The following is a 17812-nucleotide window of genomic DNA, read 5'->3' as shown; positions in this document are numbered from 1 at the left end:
CCTGAACTTATTTTTCCTCACAGGCTGTAATTCCAAATAGTGAGTCAGACATGTTCCTAAGATCAGAAGTCAGACACTTCTGTTACCTAGATCACAGCAATTACATGATTTTATTGCAAGAATTTTTCCACTCCAGGACATATCACATCTAAGTGGGAAATAACCTGTGAACACCTGACTTTCTCTAGGTAAAATGGATGAACAAATTAATGCCTGGCAGGGACTTTCATCACACTTCTGTGCCAAAAGAAGCACCTTGTTAGCAAGCCTTTGGTAATAAAGATACAATAGGCTATACAGTTTAAAATTACTACCTGACGTTATTTATGTCTTCATACATTTCTTCAGCACTTTCTTGGCCCTGTAAGAAAAATGCAGTTTTCAATGGCCTAAATACATTTGGAGTGACATGAAGAACATGGACCTGCTATGTAAACTTCATACAAACTATATAAAACATTTAAAGCAAAATGTAAACACAAATTCATTTAATCTTTCCAAACCCAGGTTACTGCATTATTTAAACTCACTATATGTGAGTTCTGACTTTGTTTTTACCATACCACAACTATAAATTTCCGGATTGTTACCATCACAGTAGTATATTCATTTAATCCAAAGTGGATGCTTTAGCTGCAGTGTTAGTTCTGGAAAGACCATATCTGCACTGATGATTGCACTGTCACGAAGAGATGACAGGGTTAGCAGCAGGTAAAACGGAATGCTAGGGATCCAAATGGAACTCAGATTAAGGTCCCAGAGACTGTCTTAGCCCTAATACAGACAAGTACTTAAAGACACCAAGACAAACCTGTGCTGACCGGAAACCAGTGATATATCACTGGAATAAAATAGGGCCCTTGTTTCTGGAAAATTTTGGAAATAAAATGTCAGTGGAAATAGAAGTTTTTTTAAAACAGTTTTTGGTGTCTAGCCAGCTTTAATAAGTAGTTCCAGCTTGCTCTGCGTACCCAGTTTTATTTTTGTCCTTCACAATAAGTGCTTCTGCAATTTACTGGCAAAATACTGGATTAATTCTGCAACAAATTTTCTAAACCATTGAAATGATTTTACTAAATTTGCAAGTTTGTACTAAAAATGATAAGTTCTTCAGTTTATCATGGATGGTAACACTTACCTCTTCTATATTTTCATGACCTAGATGACCAAAAGTAAAAACAGGGTATTAACTTTTGCTATAGAGAAAAAAATTCATTCTAGTGCTAACTATTTACAAATTGCTGATAACACAGGTTATATTAACTAGAAATATATGCAGACTCCTGCCTTAACATGTCCATTTAATTAATTGTTAAAAACCTAATAAATCATAACAGACCACAAAGAACTTTCTTGCACCAGCCCCACAATTGAATAAGGAGGTCAAGGGTGCATCTACTAAGCCAGGCTCTACCCTGGACTGCAGGAGAAGAGACTCTGTGAAGCTGCTGCTTCCTCCTTGCTCTGCAGGTAGTTGGGTAGGAAAAGAGCTTGGGCTTGGTTTCAGCTCCACAGCCCACATTGCTGTACAGTGAGGATGGCCAGCACACTAAATGATGCATACTGTGCCTGGCACAGACTGATCCTCCCTAGGAGAGATCAGAAGGCAGACTGAAATTCTTTGTGTCACAATCTGCTTCTCTGGCTGCTCCTGGCACAGCACTGCTACTCACTGCCTCTTATTCAAGGCAGATCACAAAGTGATGTTGAAAGCACAATCAACAAATTACTTTTTTATCAATCAAGTACAAAACAATGCCTGTTCCACCAGAACACACAACTTTAAGTCAGAGCAGCATTCATTTTGGATCAGATTTGAAAATCTGGTAATTTAACACATCCTGGTATATTCCAACCAAAAAGAGGGGGGGCAGAGAAGATATTTAAAGCACTTCCTGAGAGTCTGTCATATTAATTATAGAACAGTTAGTGTTATGAGACAACCTTCTTCACCCATTAGACTGCAGTAACAGCATAATTAATTACACAAGTCACTTATGAATACAATATGCTTTTGCTTATCTTATAAATGCCGTATGCCCGCAGCTTTGTGTATCTGCTGTTAATTAAAACGTACCCTTCTTATTCTGTGAATCAAACTCAACATCATCATAATTTTCTTCACTGTCTGGACTTCTGTAAATATGAAAAAGGGAAAATGTGAAACCTATGAAGATGGTTTCTATGACTGCATTTTCATTTACCACTGTTTTGATACTTTTTTCAGTTATTTTAGACAACGGCTGGGCAGTCTGTTGAGTCCTATATGCTACTTAAGTACCCATGAGATTCTCTAAATTGTTCTTCCTGACAGTGACTTGATTTTTTACACAGGGAAACCTTGATCCTCAGTATAAAAGAAGAAAACAAATGAGCCAAAGGTGATCAGATACCATGGAGATGAGTGTGGTATGACAAATATAATAGACAGATGGGCTGACTGAATGGAAAGAATCTGTTGGGCTTTTTAGCCATCTTTGCAGGTGCAGGCTTCTTACACAATGCATAAGCAGAACACCAGACTTTTGCACGACATTATATATAAGACTTGCTCCTTGACTTACACAGCGTAAAGTCTAAACAAGGGACAATAGAAACAATGGGAGAAGGTTAGGCCGGGTAGAAGGGCTCTGATGTTAGATTTAAAACTTCTGTTGAACTGAAAGGAGTAAGAAATTGAAAATTTATTTAATAATAAAATTACGGATTTTAAATTTTATAATACTTAAAAGAAAACTAGGGCTGACAGGTACTACCGAGGAAGTATAATCTAAGAAAGGACTTGAAAGTGAAAAGCGATCTTATTAAAAAGAAAAAAATTGGCCTGATGGAGAAAGCTCTGAAATAGAAAGGGGGAAAGAAAAGGTGTCAGCATCGAGGCATGCATTTTCAGCAGAGGAAGATGCCCAGAGGGCGTGAAGGACCAGAAGAGCGAAACGGCAAGCTAGAGGTAAGTTTTGCACGTTCTGGAAGGCAGAGAGGGAAAGCCTGGGTCTGAAGCATTTGGCAAGGAGCTTGGCCAGGAGCGTTTCTCCAGGGGCCGTGGGAGCTGCTTTAGGTTACCTGCGCTCTGGCCACTAGATGGGGCAGGAACTGCAGTTTCCCAGGAGCCGCCCTCCCCCCCCCCCCCGGCTGGGGCGCATAAGGCGCTTTTAGGGGGGCCGTTTCCCACAGCTGGGAGCACAGCAGCATATTTAGATCGACGTTGTCACATCATCAGTACCAAAGTATGGTATGTGTGGCCACACGAAACTCTCTGATGTCTTACATAGTCTCTCCGTGTACTTGCAGGAAGCTGCTGGCCACAGAGCTGGTCATTGTTCCTGGTCACTCTTCAAACTAGTCCCCCCTGCTTTTAACTCTTTGCTGCTGGAGGGTTTGCCTTTCCTGCACTGCTTTTTGAAGAAGGATGAAGAAAGGAGAACAATGTATAATGGGGGCTTCAAATGTTACGGTAGCAGGCCACAGTTCATCTCGTGGTGGTTTCACAACCAATGCCTCCGTTCCTCAGGCTTGCAAAATGGCTTCCTGAATAGCAGGGTGTCTACTGATAGACTTGACTCCCCTGCCTTCTTCTCCCAGAAGAGCGCTGGGGAAAGGTTCAGTTATTGCTACAACTGATTTTCAGCAAGGGTAGGAAATCTTTGTACCCATCTGGAGTATAAAACCTGGCAGAATCTCCCCTTCCCCCCTCCCCCCCACATTACTTGATTACCTGCAGAGCAGGAAAAAGTGTTCGCTCCCATATTACAGGTAAGAAGATTTAGGACAACAACTAAATAGATGGAGGGACCAATCTAATAAAAACTAATTCCAAACAGGCTAGGGCTGGTGTAGGGCAAGCAAAGTGGTATGAGAGCTGAACATAAGAAAACACTTCTTTACTGTGAGGGTGACTGAACATTGAACAAGTTGTTCAGAGAGGTTGTGGAGTCTCTATCCTTGGAGATATTCAAAAGCTCACTGGACATGGTCCTGGAACATTCTCTAGCTGACCCAGGTGGAGCAAGGAGTTGGACGAGATCATCTCCAAAGGTCCCTGCCAACCCCAGTGATTCTGTGATACTGTGATTCTGAGCTCATTCCCCCAGAAACCTGGGAGACAGTCTTTACCTGTTACTGCATGAGCAAAGCAATAGGCAGAAAAAGGTGGGAAAACAGGGACTTGCAGATTTTTATGCTCACTTACGTTGTTTCAGAGCAGGCCTTGCTGTTTCTGGGAGGCAGGCTGGGGGCCGCTGGGGCCTGCAGTGATGGGTGAGAGGCTGGTGGAAGAGGTGGCAACTGTGTGGCACTGTGTGGTGGAGGTACAGGTGGGGAGAGTGCTGCTGAGGAAGGCACTGGCTGTTTAAAACCTTCTTTTCTCGGGCCTGAAAATAACAGAACAGATTAATTTATCAAGTAAACAGCTCAAGGCCGAAGATAAAAACTCCCTGTTTACATGGATACTCTCCAGAGCAAATATATATTGTTGAATCTATTGCTTAGATATATTTAGTTCCTTAACTTAGCAATGTCAAGAGCCTCTGCTCAGAAGAACTTACTACTTTCAGCAGACCTTGAAATTGTCTTGCCAATACATGAAAAACACACAAAAACATCAATTTATCCAGTGTATAAGCTCTTGTAGTTTAAAACTAAATTTCCATTTAATTCTGCAAAGTTTGCAAAGACCAGCTGCGAAGCGTCACATGAGCACTGATGCAGTCTTGCTGGAGTTTTTCTTGGTCAGAGACAGAGTTTAAAAGAAAGGGATGAGAGAGGAACAGATACTTGGCATTAAGAGCTGTACAGGTCTTTGTATATCATCAGATATTTTTGTCATGTAGGTTGTGAAAGACTGGATTCAATTTTCTACACTAGCAAGCCTATACTAGAGAAGTGGCTGTTTGAGAAGCTACGCTCTCAACAAACAGGTGCAGTCTTAAAAACAAGATGAAGCAGTGCACCAGACACAGAAGCCATAATTTCGTGTGTGGGCTGATGCGCACGTGTACTTCACCGAATTCGTGCTCAGCGTCCAAGCCACAGTGAAAACCATAGCAATGCTTACATTTTGTTTCTCTGGGAGTTTGCATTCAGGGAAGTTATGCACATACAACCAAGTGAAATCAGTGCTTGGATGCATGGACGTTAAACCTAAAATTCTGTTTTAAGTATTACTAGTGGATTTAAAGCTACCCAGAAAGAAAAGCCCTAGCTGTCCAACAAAATCTAAGGGAGAGGAGGGAAAGGAGCAGAGTAGAGAGGAGAGGAGCAAATTCACAGTTCAATTAAACCAATAGCAATCTAAAAGAATCTCATTGTCTTCTGTAGAGTTTCTTCAAGTTCACACCTGTATAATGAAGATTACAATCTTGTGAAGAAAAATTAAACTTCACACCATTAGAAAAAGTGGCTTAAATACAGAAGAACAAAAAAATATTTAGTAATGCTTAATATTCAGACAAAGTTAGTAAAACTACTGCAAGAGCTTTCTTTAGCTATTTGGGAGTCTGAAATTCCATGGAACAAATTCCACTATAGCTTGTATTTTCATAACTTTTCAAAGCAATGAAGAAACTTTAATGCATGAACAAAAATATTAGGAGTCTTATCACCTGTCCCTTTGGGGATAATGACATTGTTTTTATTTTAATGTCTAATAAGCAAGAAACGTAATGAGATGCCAGAAGCCCATTCTGCTAGACACTGAACAAACACAGGACTAACAAAACAGTCTTTGCCCCATTTCTTCATGAAATGATGACTATCTAAGAAATAGTCAAGAGACCACTTATGGCTAGGGATGTGGAAATACAAAGAAATGATGAGTCAATATTGTTTAATATAATAGTCAATAGCAACAAAACTTTCACTGGTTTTTTTTATAGGCAATGTTGGTAAATTCTTTCTGAGCAGCTTTGTCATGTGCTAGCAGAGTGGCCTGATAGGAAAGAAAAAGATGACAAAACAGGGCACATGATTCTTTCTGAAGGAGAAGTGTTTTTTTGGGGTAGACAGGAAAGGGGAATCAATAACTATTGGAATGCATTTCCACCTGTCACACGGAAGTCAAACCAAAATTCCCAAGTCTTGACATTTTTCTACTTACTAACAAAGAGCTCTGAAGTCTGTGGATAAATTGGATTTCATGGCTCCCTGGAGCAACCTGTCAACGTACATGTCAACAACAGATAATTTTAACCCTAGTAATTTACTTCATTATGCAAACAACATAGTACTAGAATCCCAGCCCTGCAGATTACACAGGTGAATTCATGGGTATTTTTGTTAAGGAATGTTCATTTTCCAAAATCAGATCCTTACAATTTAAGATATGCCAAGATTAAATTTGTATGTTGTCACAGATTTTAAAGCCAAAGGTATAATTTTACTCAAAAGTGTAACTCAAAAGTCATGTGAAATAATGCTTTCACTTAGTACTGAGACATCTGCATCAGGAATAATGTATGCCAGCTGGAGAGAGCCCAAAGAAGAACAGTGAGAATGATCAGAGGTCTAGAAAACCTTGTCTGATATACTGGAGATATTGAAGAAATTGTGGTTGTTTAGGCAAAGAAGATAAAACTGAGGTAGAACAAAATAAACACTTCAAAGTTTCTGGCAATGAAGAAAAGGGTACGTATTTTTTTCACATCCGTGGTGGAGAAAGGAAAAAGTAATGTGCTTAAAGGGCAGCAATATGTGTTAGAAAGCATTTTCTAATTATGAGAGCAGCATTTCCAACACCTGAGATCTATTTTGAACAAGTTGTATAAACTTGTGGCAGAAATAAGCATAGTATAGCTGTTCTTACCCTGGGCATAGGGACGGACTAGATGACTTCTTTACATGTCTTCCAATGTCCTGTACTTTACAAGACATTGTGAAATATACTTGTCATGTTTAAACATATTGAGCCCAATAGCTAAAGATCATCTAATGCATAATTTTGACTAAAACTTGTCTTCCAGAAAGCTATCCTACTTGTTGAGGAAGAGAATCTATCGCTACAGAGTTTGTTTTACTAAGCTCCCACACTGTTAAAATCTGCATCTTGTTTTTTTTCTTAACCCTCTTTAAGGGTTCAGCTTCTGTTACTTTTATTTCTAACTTTGCTTACTAGAAAAGCCTTTCTATATCCACTGTTTTCCACTCATAAACTATTGATACCACTGAACTTAATTGATATCTCAGATTTCTTTTTGATAACTTTAAAAGACTAAACTTTTTTAGTCTCATTTTAAGGCATTTCCTTCATCTCTCAACTAATCTGTAGCTATTTCTGTGCTCTCTCCAACCTTTCCAACCCTGCATGCACTTGTTTGCCACATGCAGTGATGAAAATTACAAGTCATTCTTCACCTGGCCGTACCTTTCTGATTGCATCCAGGAGTTTCAGTATTTTTGCCAACGGCCATCCTTCCTTCTGTTTTGGAAGTGCAGATAAGCTTAAGCTTGATATCAAGCCATATCAAGCCATTAGCAAAAGGCATTTTTAAAGCTTTTTAACTGTTGCCATAAGATTCCTTAAGGATAAAGCTCCAAGAACTTAGGGTTACAGGCTGAAAACCATCATGGATTAGACTCTTCTCTGACATCATTGCCCCGACTCAACTGTAGAAGTGTTTAACTGATGCCTGGATTTTTTCCAGAGCCATTATACTGCCTCATTTTGTGTGTATGTCTTACATTTCTTGATTCGGTACAAACATTTGCATTTGAGTAAAGACACACTTTGTTTGAATAATCCAAGATTACAAATGATTGTGCTCTCTCTGCATGACTGCCTGTTCTCATTTAACTCTTTGCAGTCTTTATTTCATCTGCAGACTTTATCAGCGGTAATATCCTATCATTCCAAGGTCACTGATAACAATGATGGATTGCACTGAAGAACTAAGCATCCATGTGTAGTCAAATTCTTGAATTCTTTCAACCTGACTTATATTCTAAACAAAGAATGAAGCCAGAAGGACTCAATTTTCATAAAAACAATGTTAATTGGTATTAATTATACCCTCGATTTTTTGTGTTTTAATAGTGAATCCTATGTCAGTTTTCCATTGTATATTTATATAGTCCAAATACATCGTTGTGTATATGCACAAAAATTGCATGCATAATTACATACATGTATTATGCTATCATACATTATTACTTCATTGTGATTAGTCTGCGGGACTGAGGAAAAATTCTCCTTTGTATTTCTTTCATCTGATCTCTCTTGAGAGCCAGAGCCAGGCAACAGGAAACTAAGCCAGGAAAGGACATCAGATGCATTTTAGATTAAGTGCTTATTTTTAAAGGGCTGAAAAGCCTGTCCCTTTTAATCTGCATACATTGCTGGAATCTGTCAATTACTAAAGGATCATCATAATGGAAACACTGTTTGTTTGTTTTTTATTTTCTAACTATAGAACTGTCTATTCCCTGCCTTTAGAGGTGTAATTGTCTGCACTTAAACTAACTGAGCCTGCTGTAGGTGTAAAACACTTTAATTCTAATACTGAAAATAATGGGATGAATTAGAAGGCAACACTCAGTATGAAAAAGCTGTTATAATCAGGCTTATAGAAACAAAGCTATCACAATATTTCAATACTTTTTGTTTCCTGTTTTACTGGAGCATTTCATTTTGACCCTAATTCCATCTTTTTGTGTCTACAAGACACTTAGTACTTAGAGTGAGAGCATAGAAAGGTTCTGTGCTGGTACTGGAATTGGTCAGTTCAGGACACTCATAAATAGAGGTCATATTGAAACTACATCCTGGCTTCATGTGCACCCAAAGCACTCTCACCACAGGAAACAGTGTTAAGGACCATAACTGTGCACTAGCCTTGACCACTAACCCCCTGGTTTCCAAAATTCCTCTTCTCCCTTCTTAGGACACCCAGCTTTTTCAGATTCTGTGCTGCACTGAAGAAACAGATGTAGAAACTGAAGCTGTTAGCATAGAAAAAGAAATAAAGAATGAAAAGGAGTGAGTTCCTTCAAACCTGTGCAGCTGTACAGGAGCTGAGAGAAACATGCTGTAGAAATTGTCCATATAAAGTATCAAATACCACATTACACAGCTATTTGTGGTAACTTCTTTAATGATCCTCAGAGCTCTAGTATTTGCATTAGAGCTGAGCACAAAATACTGCAAAGAAGGCTTGGGGAGCCTTCTCAAACAACTTCTACACATGCAACAACCAAAAGGTCATCTGCATTCTTGCAGAACAGTCGTTCTTCAGGAAGTTCAGGACATTGAAATTGTCTGGATGTATAACTTGTGACTTTGACCCTTGCCATTCCTGGCTTGTGAAAGAAAAGTACCAATGCCTCCTCAGTAGCTAACACAACATCTAGAGAAAGAACCCATCTTCCCTTTCTTGTCCAGATATTCTGTGTTCAACAGCCTCTGGAGAAATCAACCTGAATATAACAGTTCTCACTAATTTCCTCACATCTCCTATGTGAACTCAAAGATAAACAAGTAAAAAGCCCAAAACAATCTTAGCTATTTGGAACTCATGTACTCTATGTAGTCACAAGAGTGTGACAACAAATTTCAGGGCAGATGTGAAAAACATCCACTCTCACCATACTAGAACCTTTGGTGGCTGTCATGAGGCGCTGTACTATGCTGTCAGGAGATGCTCATGCCTGAAGCATGTGTGGCAAGATCTGAAGGGAAATCCCAACAGTGCTTGGAGTACTTTCTGGAGGAACACATGCAACAAGCAGCACTGAGGGGTGATAGGAATCTGATGGGAAACTGTACTTTGGCCAGGACTACTTCTCCCTGGTCCTTTTCAAAGACATAAAATAAATTGGACTCATGTGCAAGGTGTTACAAGCTCAAGTCTGACAAACCTGAAATGATACAGGTCTATTTATTCCCTTCCTAAATACAAGGGTGTCTCACTGCTTACATGAGAAATTAAGTCATAGATGGAGAACACTATCTCATTGTGAACATCTGTAGAACAGCAGCAGTCAGAGAAAACATATTTTTAAGCGCACATACCTACAATTCAATGTCCTTTGTTTGAAGATGCCAACCCTGCTGATCAATTCGACCTATATTTCAAGAGTATGTGATTCCTTGGCACTAAGCTTTTACATGGCAACAAGAGTTAATTTCCATTATCTCCCATTAAGTAGGAAACTATACCATTCTGGCAAATGATGACCTGGCTTCAGTTACTCAACTTCTGTCACATCTTGGCTTGACTGCAGCAATAATGTGTACCTGCTTTTAAAGTCATTAGTGCTTAAGAAATTCCAGCTTATTCTGAACAACTGTAGCATATCTCCTCAGCAACACAATCATCTCTTGAAAATGCATTAACCTACCCTCCATTCTCTACACAGCAGAGACTTAGCTACAGAGACTTAACTCTGAGTTATGGTTAATGTATCAGGCTCTAGCATCTAGGCCATCCATTGCTTTGTCCCAGAAATTTCTGGTCCAAGATTGCATGCTAAACAAAACTGGAGCTGAATAGCAACACGTACCTCACCACCTTCCATTTCAAATTCACTCTGATTGCACCTACTTCGTCATGACTACATAGCAATATACGTATTTAAGAAACTCCTTTCCAGAACAAGAAAGTCCCTTGCACATTTCATGGGAAAGAACTGTTTCTTCAATTTGTATCTAAAGAGTAGACCATCTCCCTCTTTCTTTAGTCTAGAATATGACATTTGACAAGACCTTTTTCCCTTTCATCACTGATCCAGTGAGCTAACGATGAGATGTCAACCCCTTCTGCTTTTATTAATGTAAAGAAAAACTGACAATGATCAGCTACTCCAAGGAGACTCCAAATATTCTGCAGGAAAAAAATGTTTGGAATTTTACATTTCTCAATGTATGTCATTAGTTTTTATAAAAAAGGACTTTTGAGGATTTTTCAAGCAGTTACACTGTTGGTCAAAAGTTTGACATTTTGAAAGAAACATTCTTTAAAACAAAATGTTTTTGAGCTACTCTATTCCACAGGTGTGAGTGTTGCTGTGTCAAGGTGGGTCCTCAATCCTTTACACATCTGTTGCTCCTTCTGTGAAACTGTTTTGTAACATTACATGTGTGAATCATCTGCCTTTCCTCCAGTGTACATGCAATTTGTGTAAAATCAAGGAGCATCTGGAAAAAACAAAGAAGATCACAAAGGGTCTGTACAAATGCTGGCAGAGGATGGTGTCAGCTTCTTGAAAAATCGGAGGCAAAGGAAAATGGATAGCAGTTACTGGACTATTCAGGCATTCCCCTTTCTAAGGTAAGAAAAATATGTTAGCCATGTTAGTCATTTTTGGAAGCAGGAGACTTGATTTTAATTTTGCTGATTTATCACTTGTTGGCTGCAAACATCCACAAAACTGTAAACCTTTAATGGATTTTTATAATATTTTACTGCAATATTTTGCAAATGCAATGCAATGTTTCAGTTTTACTGCAAAACACCATTTCTACGTGCAAGATCTGGGAAGTTTTCTGGGTTTTACAGTGAGTTTGCTAAGAAACTGCAGCAAGGTTTGTAGCAGCTGATCACCCACTTCCTACTTTATTCATAACTTGCAGAGAGCTGTTCTGTGCTCTGCTTCCCTAACCCGCATGTTCATTTAGATATATGCCATTATTCTAGGTTTCACAATTATGCTGCTTTGGAGCTGCTCAAAGTAAACAGCTAAACTTGCAAAATTACTGAAGCTCAGTCCTTTTGATTATGCTATTGCCAGACATCTTATAACAGCAGAGACTCTAAGACCACTGCTCATGCCACGAAAACAGAAATTGCAAAATATTTTGATTATTGTCCTCCTTGAGTCCAGATGCTACTTTAAGGAATGCCTGGGTGCAACCTTTTTTCCATTTTTTTTCTTTTATTCTACTCAGCTCTTCTGCCTCTGCTTAGTCCAGTTAGATGGTAAAGCTGCGTTTTTCAGCTCTATACAAAGGAAATCACCTCCCACAAAAGGGGAATTCTTCAGCACAGGTCTCCATCCGTTTTAAGATCACTTTGCTGATACTTGCTCATACATTATGAGCAACATGATCAGAGCAGATGGAGAATTTGTTTGTCCCTCTTTTTTATGCAGAACTTGTCATTGTTCTCAGTTGGGAAATCTTGTTTCCAGAGCAATTGCACAGACTACCTCAACGTTATTAAATATCTGGCACCTATTTGATGTCTTATATTCTCAAAATGACATAGGGACACTTCCAGACCGCATACTGACCAGAGGGTTTTTCCCATTTTATGTGAGAATGTACAGACATACAGGTGAAGGATAAACAACATCAGAAAGTGGGCGTCTAAATCTAGATTTAAGGCTGACAATCAGAAAAATACTAAGCACATATGTAATCCTGCTCCCAAAAGAAAAGAGCCTTCTGGTGACTAAATATGTGGCTAGATGTTCAGAACACTTAGTCTGTTCAGTGCTGACTGGCAGGAGGGAAGTGATTGCAAACTACCGATGTGTAAGCATATGCAGAGACCTGTCCTTGAGGGACAGTACTAAGGGAGAGCACAGAATTAACTCCCCTTTGAGCTGACAGATAAAACTTTTCATTGTCTGATGAGCAACTGTAACAATTCTTTTTTTAATGAGAAATATTTATAAACATGAGTCAATTAACTTTATATTGTACAGTTGTCACTTCATATGCAAAAGAAAAAAAAGGAAGTATTCAGAAATGGAGGGCAAGTAAGATAGCAAAAGCTTAAAATAAATCAGTATATTTGAAAGAGAAGGCAAAAGAAAATGTGTGTGTGAAGGCAAAGGCAAGAAAAAGAAAATGTACTGGAACAAATTTACTTAAAATGTGACAATATATTTCCAAAGCAACAAATTGATGGAGGGTTGATAATTTCATTAACCTATTGTTCAATTCGAAAAATATTTACATCATTAGCATGTAGTTCTAGTTAAAAATTAGTCATATGAGTATAAATACTGATACTCTATACGAAACTTCAGTTATGTAAAAAATCTCACACAACAAAGCTTTGCATTCAAATCATGGGTTTTTGCACACTTTCTCCTGAAGATCTGCAAACAAGGAACATCATTGTTCCAAATGCATACAGTCTAGGAGGGTCAACATCAGAAATGTTCATTAACAAAATGAATCTTTTAGGATAAAGTTAATTTTAGAATAGCATTGGAGAAGCTTCCTAATAGCTTTACTATGAAACGTTTAATACTTTTGTTTGTCTTTACCAGTGTTGAATATTTACTTTAGTATTTAATAATTAAGATCAAAAATTTCAAGAATGACTAGCAGTTTTATATAATGAACTATCTGGATGCCTAACTTAATAAACCTTAAAAGAATATGATTTTTGGAATCCAAATAAAAATAACTTGATGAAAATCATGTTTTTGAAAAATATCTTGACTGGACATAAAAGATTTAAGCATAAGAGGTTACTGTCTTTCAAAATAGGAGTTATATAAATCTGTTATATAAGCCTGCATCACTTGAGAAAAAAAGGTTCTCATACCAATTTCAGTGGAAGGCTATGTATAATTATGTTCAATGTAGATAGCCATCTTCTCCGATAACATATCTGACTAAATCCTACAAGAACTTGTTCTGAAAATCTGAGAAAAAGAAATTAAAACAAATGTTCACATTGGTATTTCACATTAAAGTAGATTCTCAAAAGTATTCCAAAAAAAGGTAAAATCTGAGCTTTCAGTTTAGTTTAGATTTGTTTTTACTGCGGTCATTTTTAATGTTCTTTCTTTCTTGTGCCCTTGAGAGGATATTTTATAAAAAGAAAATTATTAACATTGCTCGCTAATAATAACATTCTTGCTTAAAAAGTTCTGTGTGAGCCTTTGGAAGGATGAATACAAAATAATAAGAGTAAAACTTTATATAAATTTTAGGAAATTTTTAGAAGAAATTATGGAATCAGTGATAATCAGATACTGTCCCCTATCTCAGACATGTGAAACCTCCAGCCAGAGGTTGTGGCTGTTTCTAGATGATATCTGAGGTTACTTAAGGGAAAGTAGGGATTATATGTGCCTTTCCTTGACACTGCCCTTCCAAGGACTGGAAGTCAGCTAAGATGTAAAAGGGAACAGACACAAAGAGCACACTGTGATATCCTGGAGGATATCATTTGGCAGAACTTGACCAGAGGAGTCTTCTCACCTAAAACACAGACAGAGCGACCAATGTGAAAGCAAATGTGCATAAACTACTACTTGAATCTAACAACCATTTCTTGTGGCAAAAATGCCAGCTTCTAGCATCAGCACCCAACACTCCATGTGACTCTTAGTTTCGCTTCAGGACAGAATACGGGCTGCAGACAGCCCGGATTGCTCTGCTGGGGGACCTCTTCAGGTTGGAGAGATGCATCATCAGGCTACAGACTAGGGATATGTGTCTGTAGCTCTCCTGTTGGACCTATTTATTTTTGATTCCACTGACAAGCAGAGATTCTTGCTGCCCAGATGAACAGATATACCTGGAAGTTGCTCATGTATTTCCTGTCAGAGTGAACCCAGGCAGTCATTTTGAACAGTCCATAAAACTGTTAACAGTCAAGGTCCACATGCTGAATTTTCTCCTTGACATTATTCAGTTTTTGCTGAAACCACTGTGAAAGCTGCTTAGAAACATCAGCTGAAGGTCTAGAAGTAGTCAGACAAAAATAAGCCTCACATATGCTTCAGGGAAGAAAACAGTTCCTCTCTCCCACAGACTTTCTAGCTTCAGTTAGCTGAATTCAGATCTTAGTGAAAAAAACAGGCTAAATGCAAAGCTAGGCAAAATACTGAAATGATATTATAAAAGACAGGGAAACTGACTCCTATCCTTCTTAATATATTTATGAATTAAACATCTGCCACTGAAGCAGGGAAGCTCCTTTGCTCATCTTTCTTCCTTCTCTGCCCCCATGATTACTGGGTGCCTAATTTACTGCAAGAGCAGAACACTTTCATTTACACCTGCAACTTAAAACTTGCACCCAAGCACGGTTATCATGGACTTTGTCCAGTCTTAGTCACTGCTATTCATATCTATAAATAAGGCTAAACATCCTTAAAAAAACCAACATGCTGCAATCTCTTTACAAAATGCTGCACCCAGTCTCCGCTAGCAACATCATTCGTAATGAATGCCCTCATTCCCAGTGAATGAGTCCACTCTAAGATCCTTTCCTGATATTTGTGGAATTGGCTGCAGCTGCTTGAAAGAACAAATTTTTCTTGTCTGTATGGCCCTGCATCATGTTTGGACTAAGGCTTATTTCTTCAGATTATGTTATTAGTAACTTCATCAGTGGGGAACTTTAGGAGTGTGGGAGATAGACAAGATGGAACAAATTATTGTTCAGAAGAATGACTGTGGGCATTATCAACAATTTTTTTTTCATTTGCACACACAAAAAGCTACTCAATTTGAGTCCCCTATACAGACCAAATCAACCAAAGTTGAATAACATTTCCTAGTTAAACTATTTCCCCTACAGGGAAAAATAAGACAGTGACGTACTATAATTTTTTTGATACCTAGTGGGATACTGAGACAATTCAAAGCAGTTTTAAAACCAGAGTTGTATTAAAATGAATATCAACTGCTGCTAAGTGCTAAGTAAGTGCTGCAAATCTTGCTGCACCAACTCTGACCCACTCGTCATGTCTGTTCCCTTTTGTTTTCTCAGCTGACTTCCAATCCTTCAAGAGATAGGGTCATGGAAAGGCAAAAATAACCCCACTTTCACTCTAAATGTTGCAATTTGAGTTGCAAAAATAGAGAAATAATAATAATCAGGCATGTGCAAACTACAGGAGAATAGATATTTCTCTGCAATGGAAGTAGAAAACACATTTTACTCTTTCGGAAAAGTTGTTAAGGAAAAATTCAAAGCACAGGAGTGCTCAGCCGTCCAGAAAATCAACTGACTTTTTTTTTTTCAAAGGGATTTAGCTTGGGCGCTTAAATATGAAAATATTTGGTCCAGTTTTGTGTAGCTGTCTCAAATTCAAAAATTATGCATGCTGGATAAGTTTTACATTTGCAAATCAGTAAGGAAATATTATTTAGACAATAGAGAGAAATTAAGATTTCCCAGCTGGAAGAGAAACTTGATCACATATCAGACTTTAAATATATAACTATATGCCAAACATTCATGTAAACAGAATACAAGACATTTATTTGAAGCTAGCTAAACTTAAGAACTTTAGGTTTCAAGATACACTCTCCAAAAATTGTACCAGCAATGTGTCCAGAACTTCATAACCACAATATCTTTATGTATCTGTGAAAAAGTATTTTTTCCAGCTGTACCATACATTATTATACAAGCACAAAGTGCCTACAAAGTAGTGTGATGTTCTGGATTCACTGCATTGCTACAATCAGTTGCAAAGCAAATTTTCAGCAAAATATGTAGCAACTTAAAAAAAATGGGAAAATTTTAGATAGCTGATATCATTCTTTTCAAATTCTAACTAAAAATTTTTAATATCATTTGTATTCACATTATTTTCTGAGATGGGGCAGACTTCCGAATACTTGTGGCAGTGTTACAGCAGAACTACTCATGTACTATGACCCAAGTAATGTAACCAGATGATAAAGGTTCCTAAGAAGTGTTTCTTTATATGAACCAAAATAGGGCTAGAAAATAACAAGATTTCAAAACCTGAAACAAGAAAACGTAACTTAAGCAGAGAGTAATTACTCAGTTCCACCAGTTTTACTGTTTTTTCTCTGGAATAATTTCCTTTCTCTCTGTCACCTTCCATGATAGTCATAGCTGTCTTTTTTCTTCTCTCCTTAAAAATTCTCCTTATAAGTAGTGGTCTCAATACTTGTCCACAAAGAGTCCTTTTGCATGTGGTGTAATCCCTAACACACTGGGTTGATCTCGCCCCACCCAGCACTGACCCTGCTTGAGGCTGGACCCCGAATTCTACTGCAGCGTACTGTCAGGTGTTTCAGCCAGTCCTCCGCAGAAGTCCACACCTATTCGGCAAAGTCATTAGGTATATACTTCAATTCAAACCAAAAGGGGCCCCACACCAATTTGAATTGCACTGTTAATGTGAATGTATTTGGAATTGCTAATAAGCGATTGTTTAGGTTTATTCAACAGAGTAGGTACATTTGCATTGTTTATCTTCAAAATCTTAGATTGTGAAGTCTCAGCTCAGGCATAATTCTAGCTGGCTCCATGTGATTTAGCACAGTCAGTGGCAGCAATGACCCTAGAATCCATACACAGACTACAGCTGCATACATGCGAAAAATATATTTCTGTGCCTATCATCAATACTATGAAATAACCAATCCATATCTTACTGTTAATTTTCCTACAACCAGATCCTCTGGAAGGCAACAAGTGAGCCATATAAGGCCTAGCAAACAAAAATGGGGCTATTTAGGATCTATGAATGAACTGTCCTTTGGTGGGTTTTTAACAGATACATTTCTTTCCTTTTTAACTGAAAACACACACTACCTTATTTGAAAGATATTGCAAACCCTTGTAGCTAAGGAAATAATCAAGGGCAATGAGTTTAAATACAGATTTGCAATGTTTTTAAGATGTAGTAATTTTTCTGTACTTTTGCTTCCTAGTACACTAGCACAGCAAGTTGTACCCAGGACAATCTTCTCCAGGGAAATACTAAAGATTGCTTTCAATCAAGACTTATTTTGTCTATATTTTGGTTTAGATTTATCCATTTCCTTAGGCAGATTAATAACTTGCCTTCTTAGTATTTTTTCTGGATGGTTATATTAATTTTTAAATTGCAATGATTCCACTTTTTCAGTGCTGCAATCATACTATCA

The 17812-nt window shown here is 38.0% G+C and overlaps 1 protein-coding gene across 3 annotated transcripts in view; it reads right to left on the bottom strand.

The window, feature by feature from the left end:
- The window catches only part of FYB1 (FYN binding protein 1), a 71760-nt gene that overhangs the window by 21789 nt on the left and 32159 nt on the right, over window positions 1–17812 (bottom strand). For all 3 annotated transcript variants that reach the window (XM_067315499.1, XM_067315500.1, XM_013961025.2), the window contains exons 3-6: window positions 4190–4370; window positions 2078–2136; window positions 1139–1158; window positions 315–361 (exon numbers count right to left, since the gene is read on the bottom strand). In XM_067315499.1, the coding sequence (XP_067171600.1) occupies window positions 315–361; window positions 1139–1158; window positions 2078–2136; window positions 4190–4370 (307 nt within the window). The remainder of the gene's footprint in view (window positions 1–314; window positions 362–1138; window positions 1159–2077; window positions 2137–4189; window positions 4371–17812) is intronic.

Source organism: Apteryx mantelli, chromosome Z (genome assembly GCF_036417845.1).
Source record: "Apteryx mantelli isolate bAptMan1 chromosome Z, bAptMan1.hap1, whole genome shotgun sequence".
NCBI lineage: Eukaryota > Metazoa > Chordata > Aves > Apterygiformes > Apterygidae > Apteryx > Apteryx mantelli.
The sequence above is the reverse complement of the archived record's forward strand: the minus strand, read 5'-3'. Positions and strand labels throughout refer to the sequence as shown.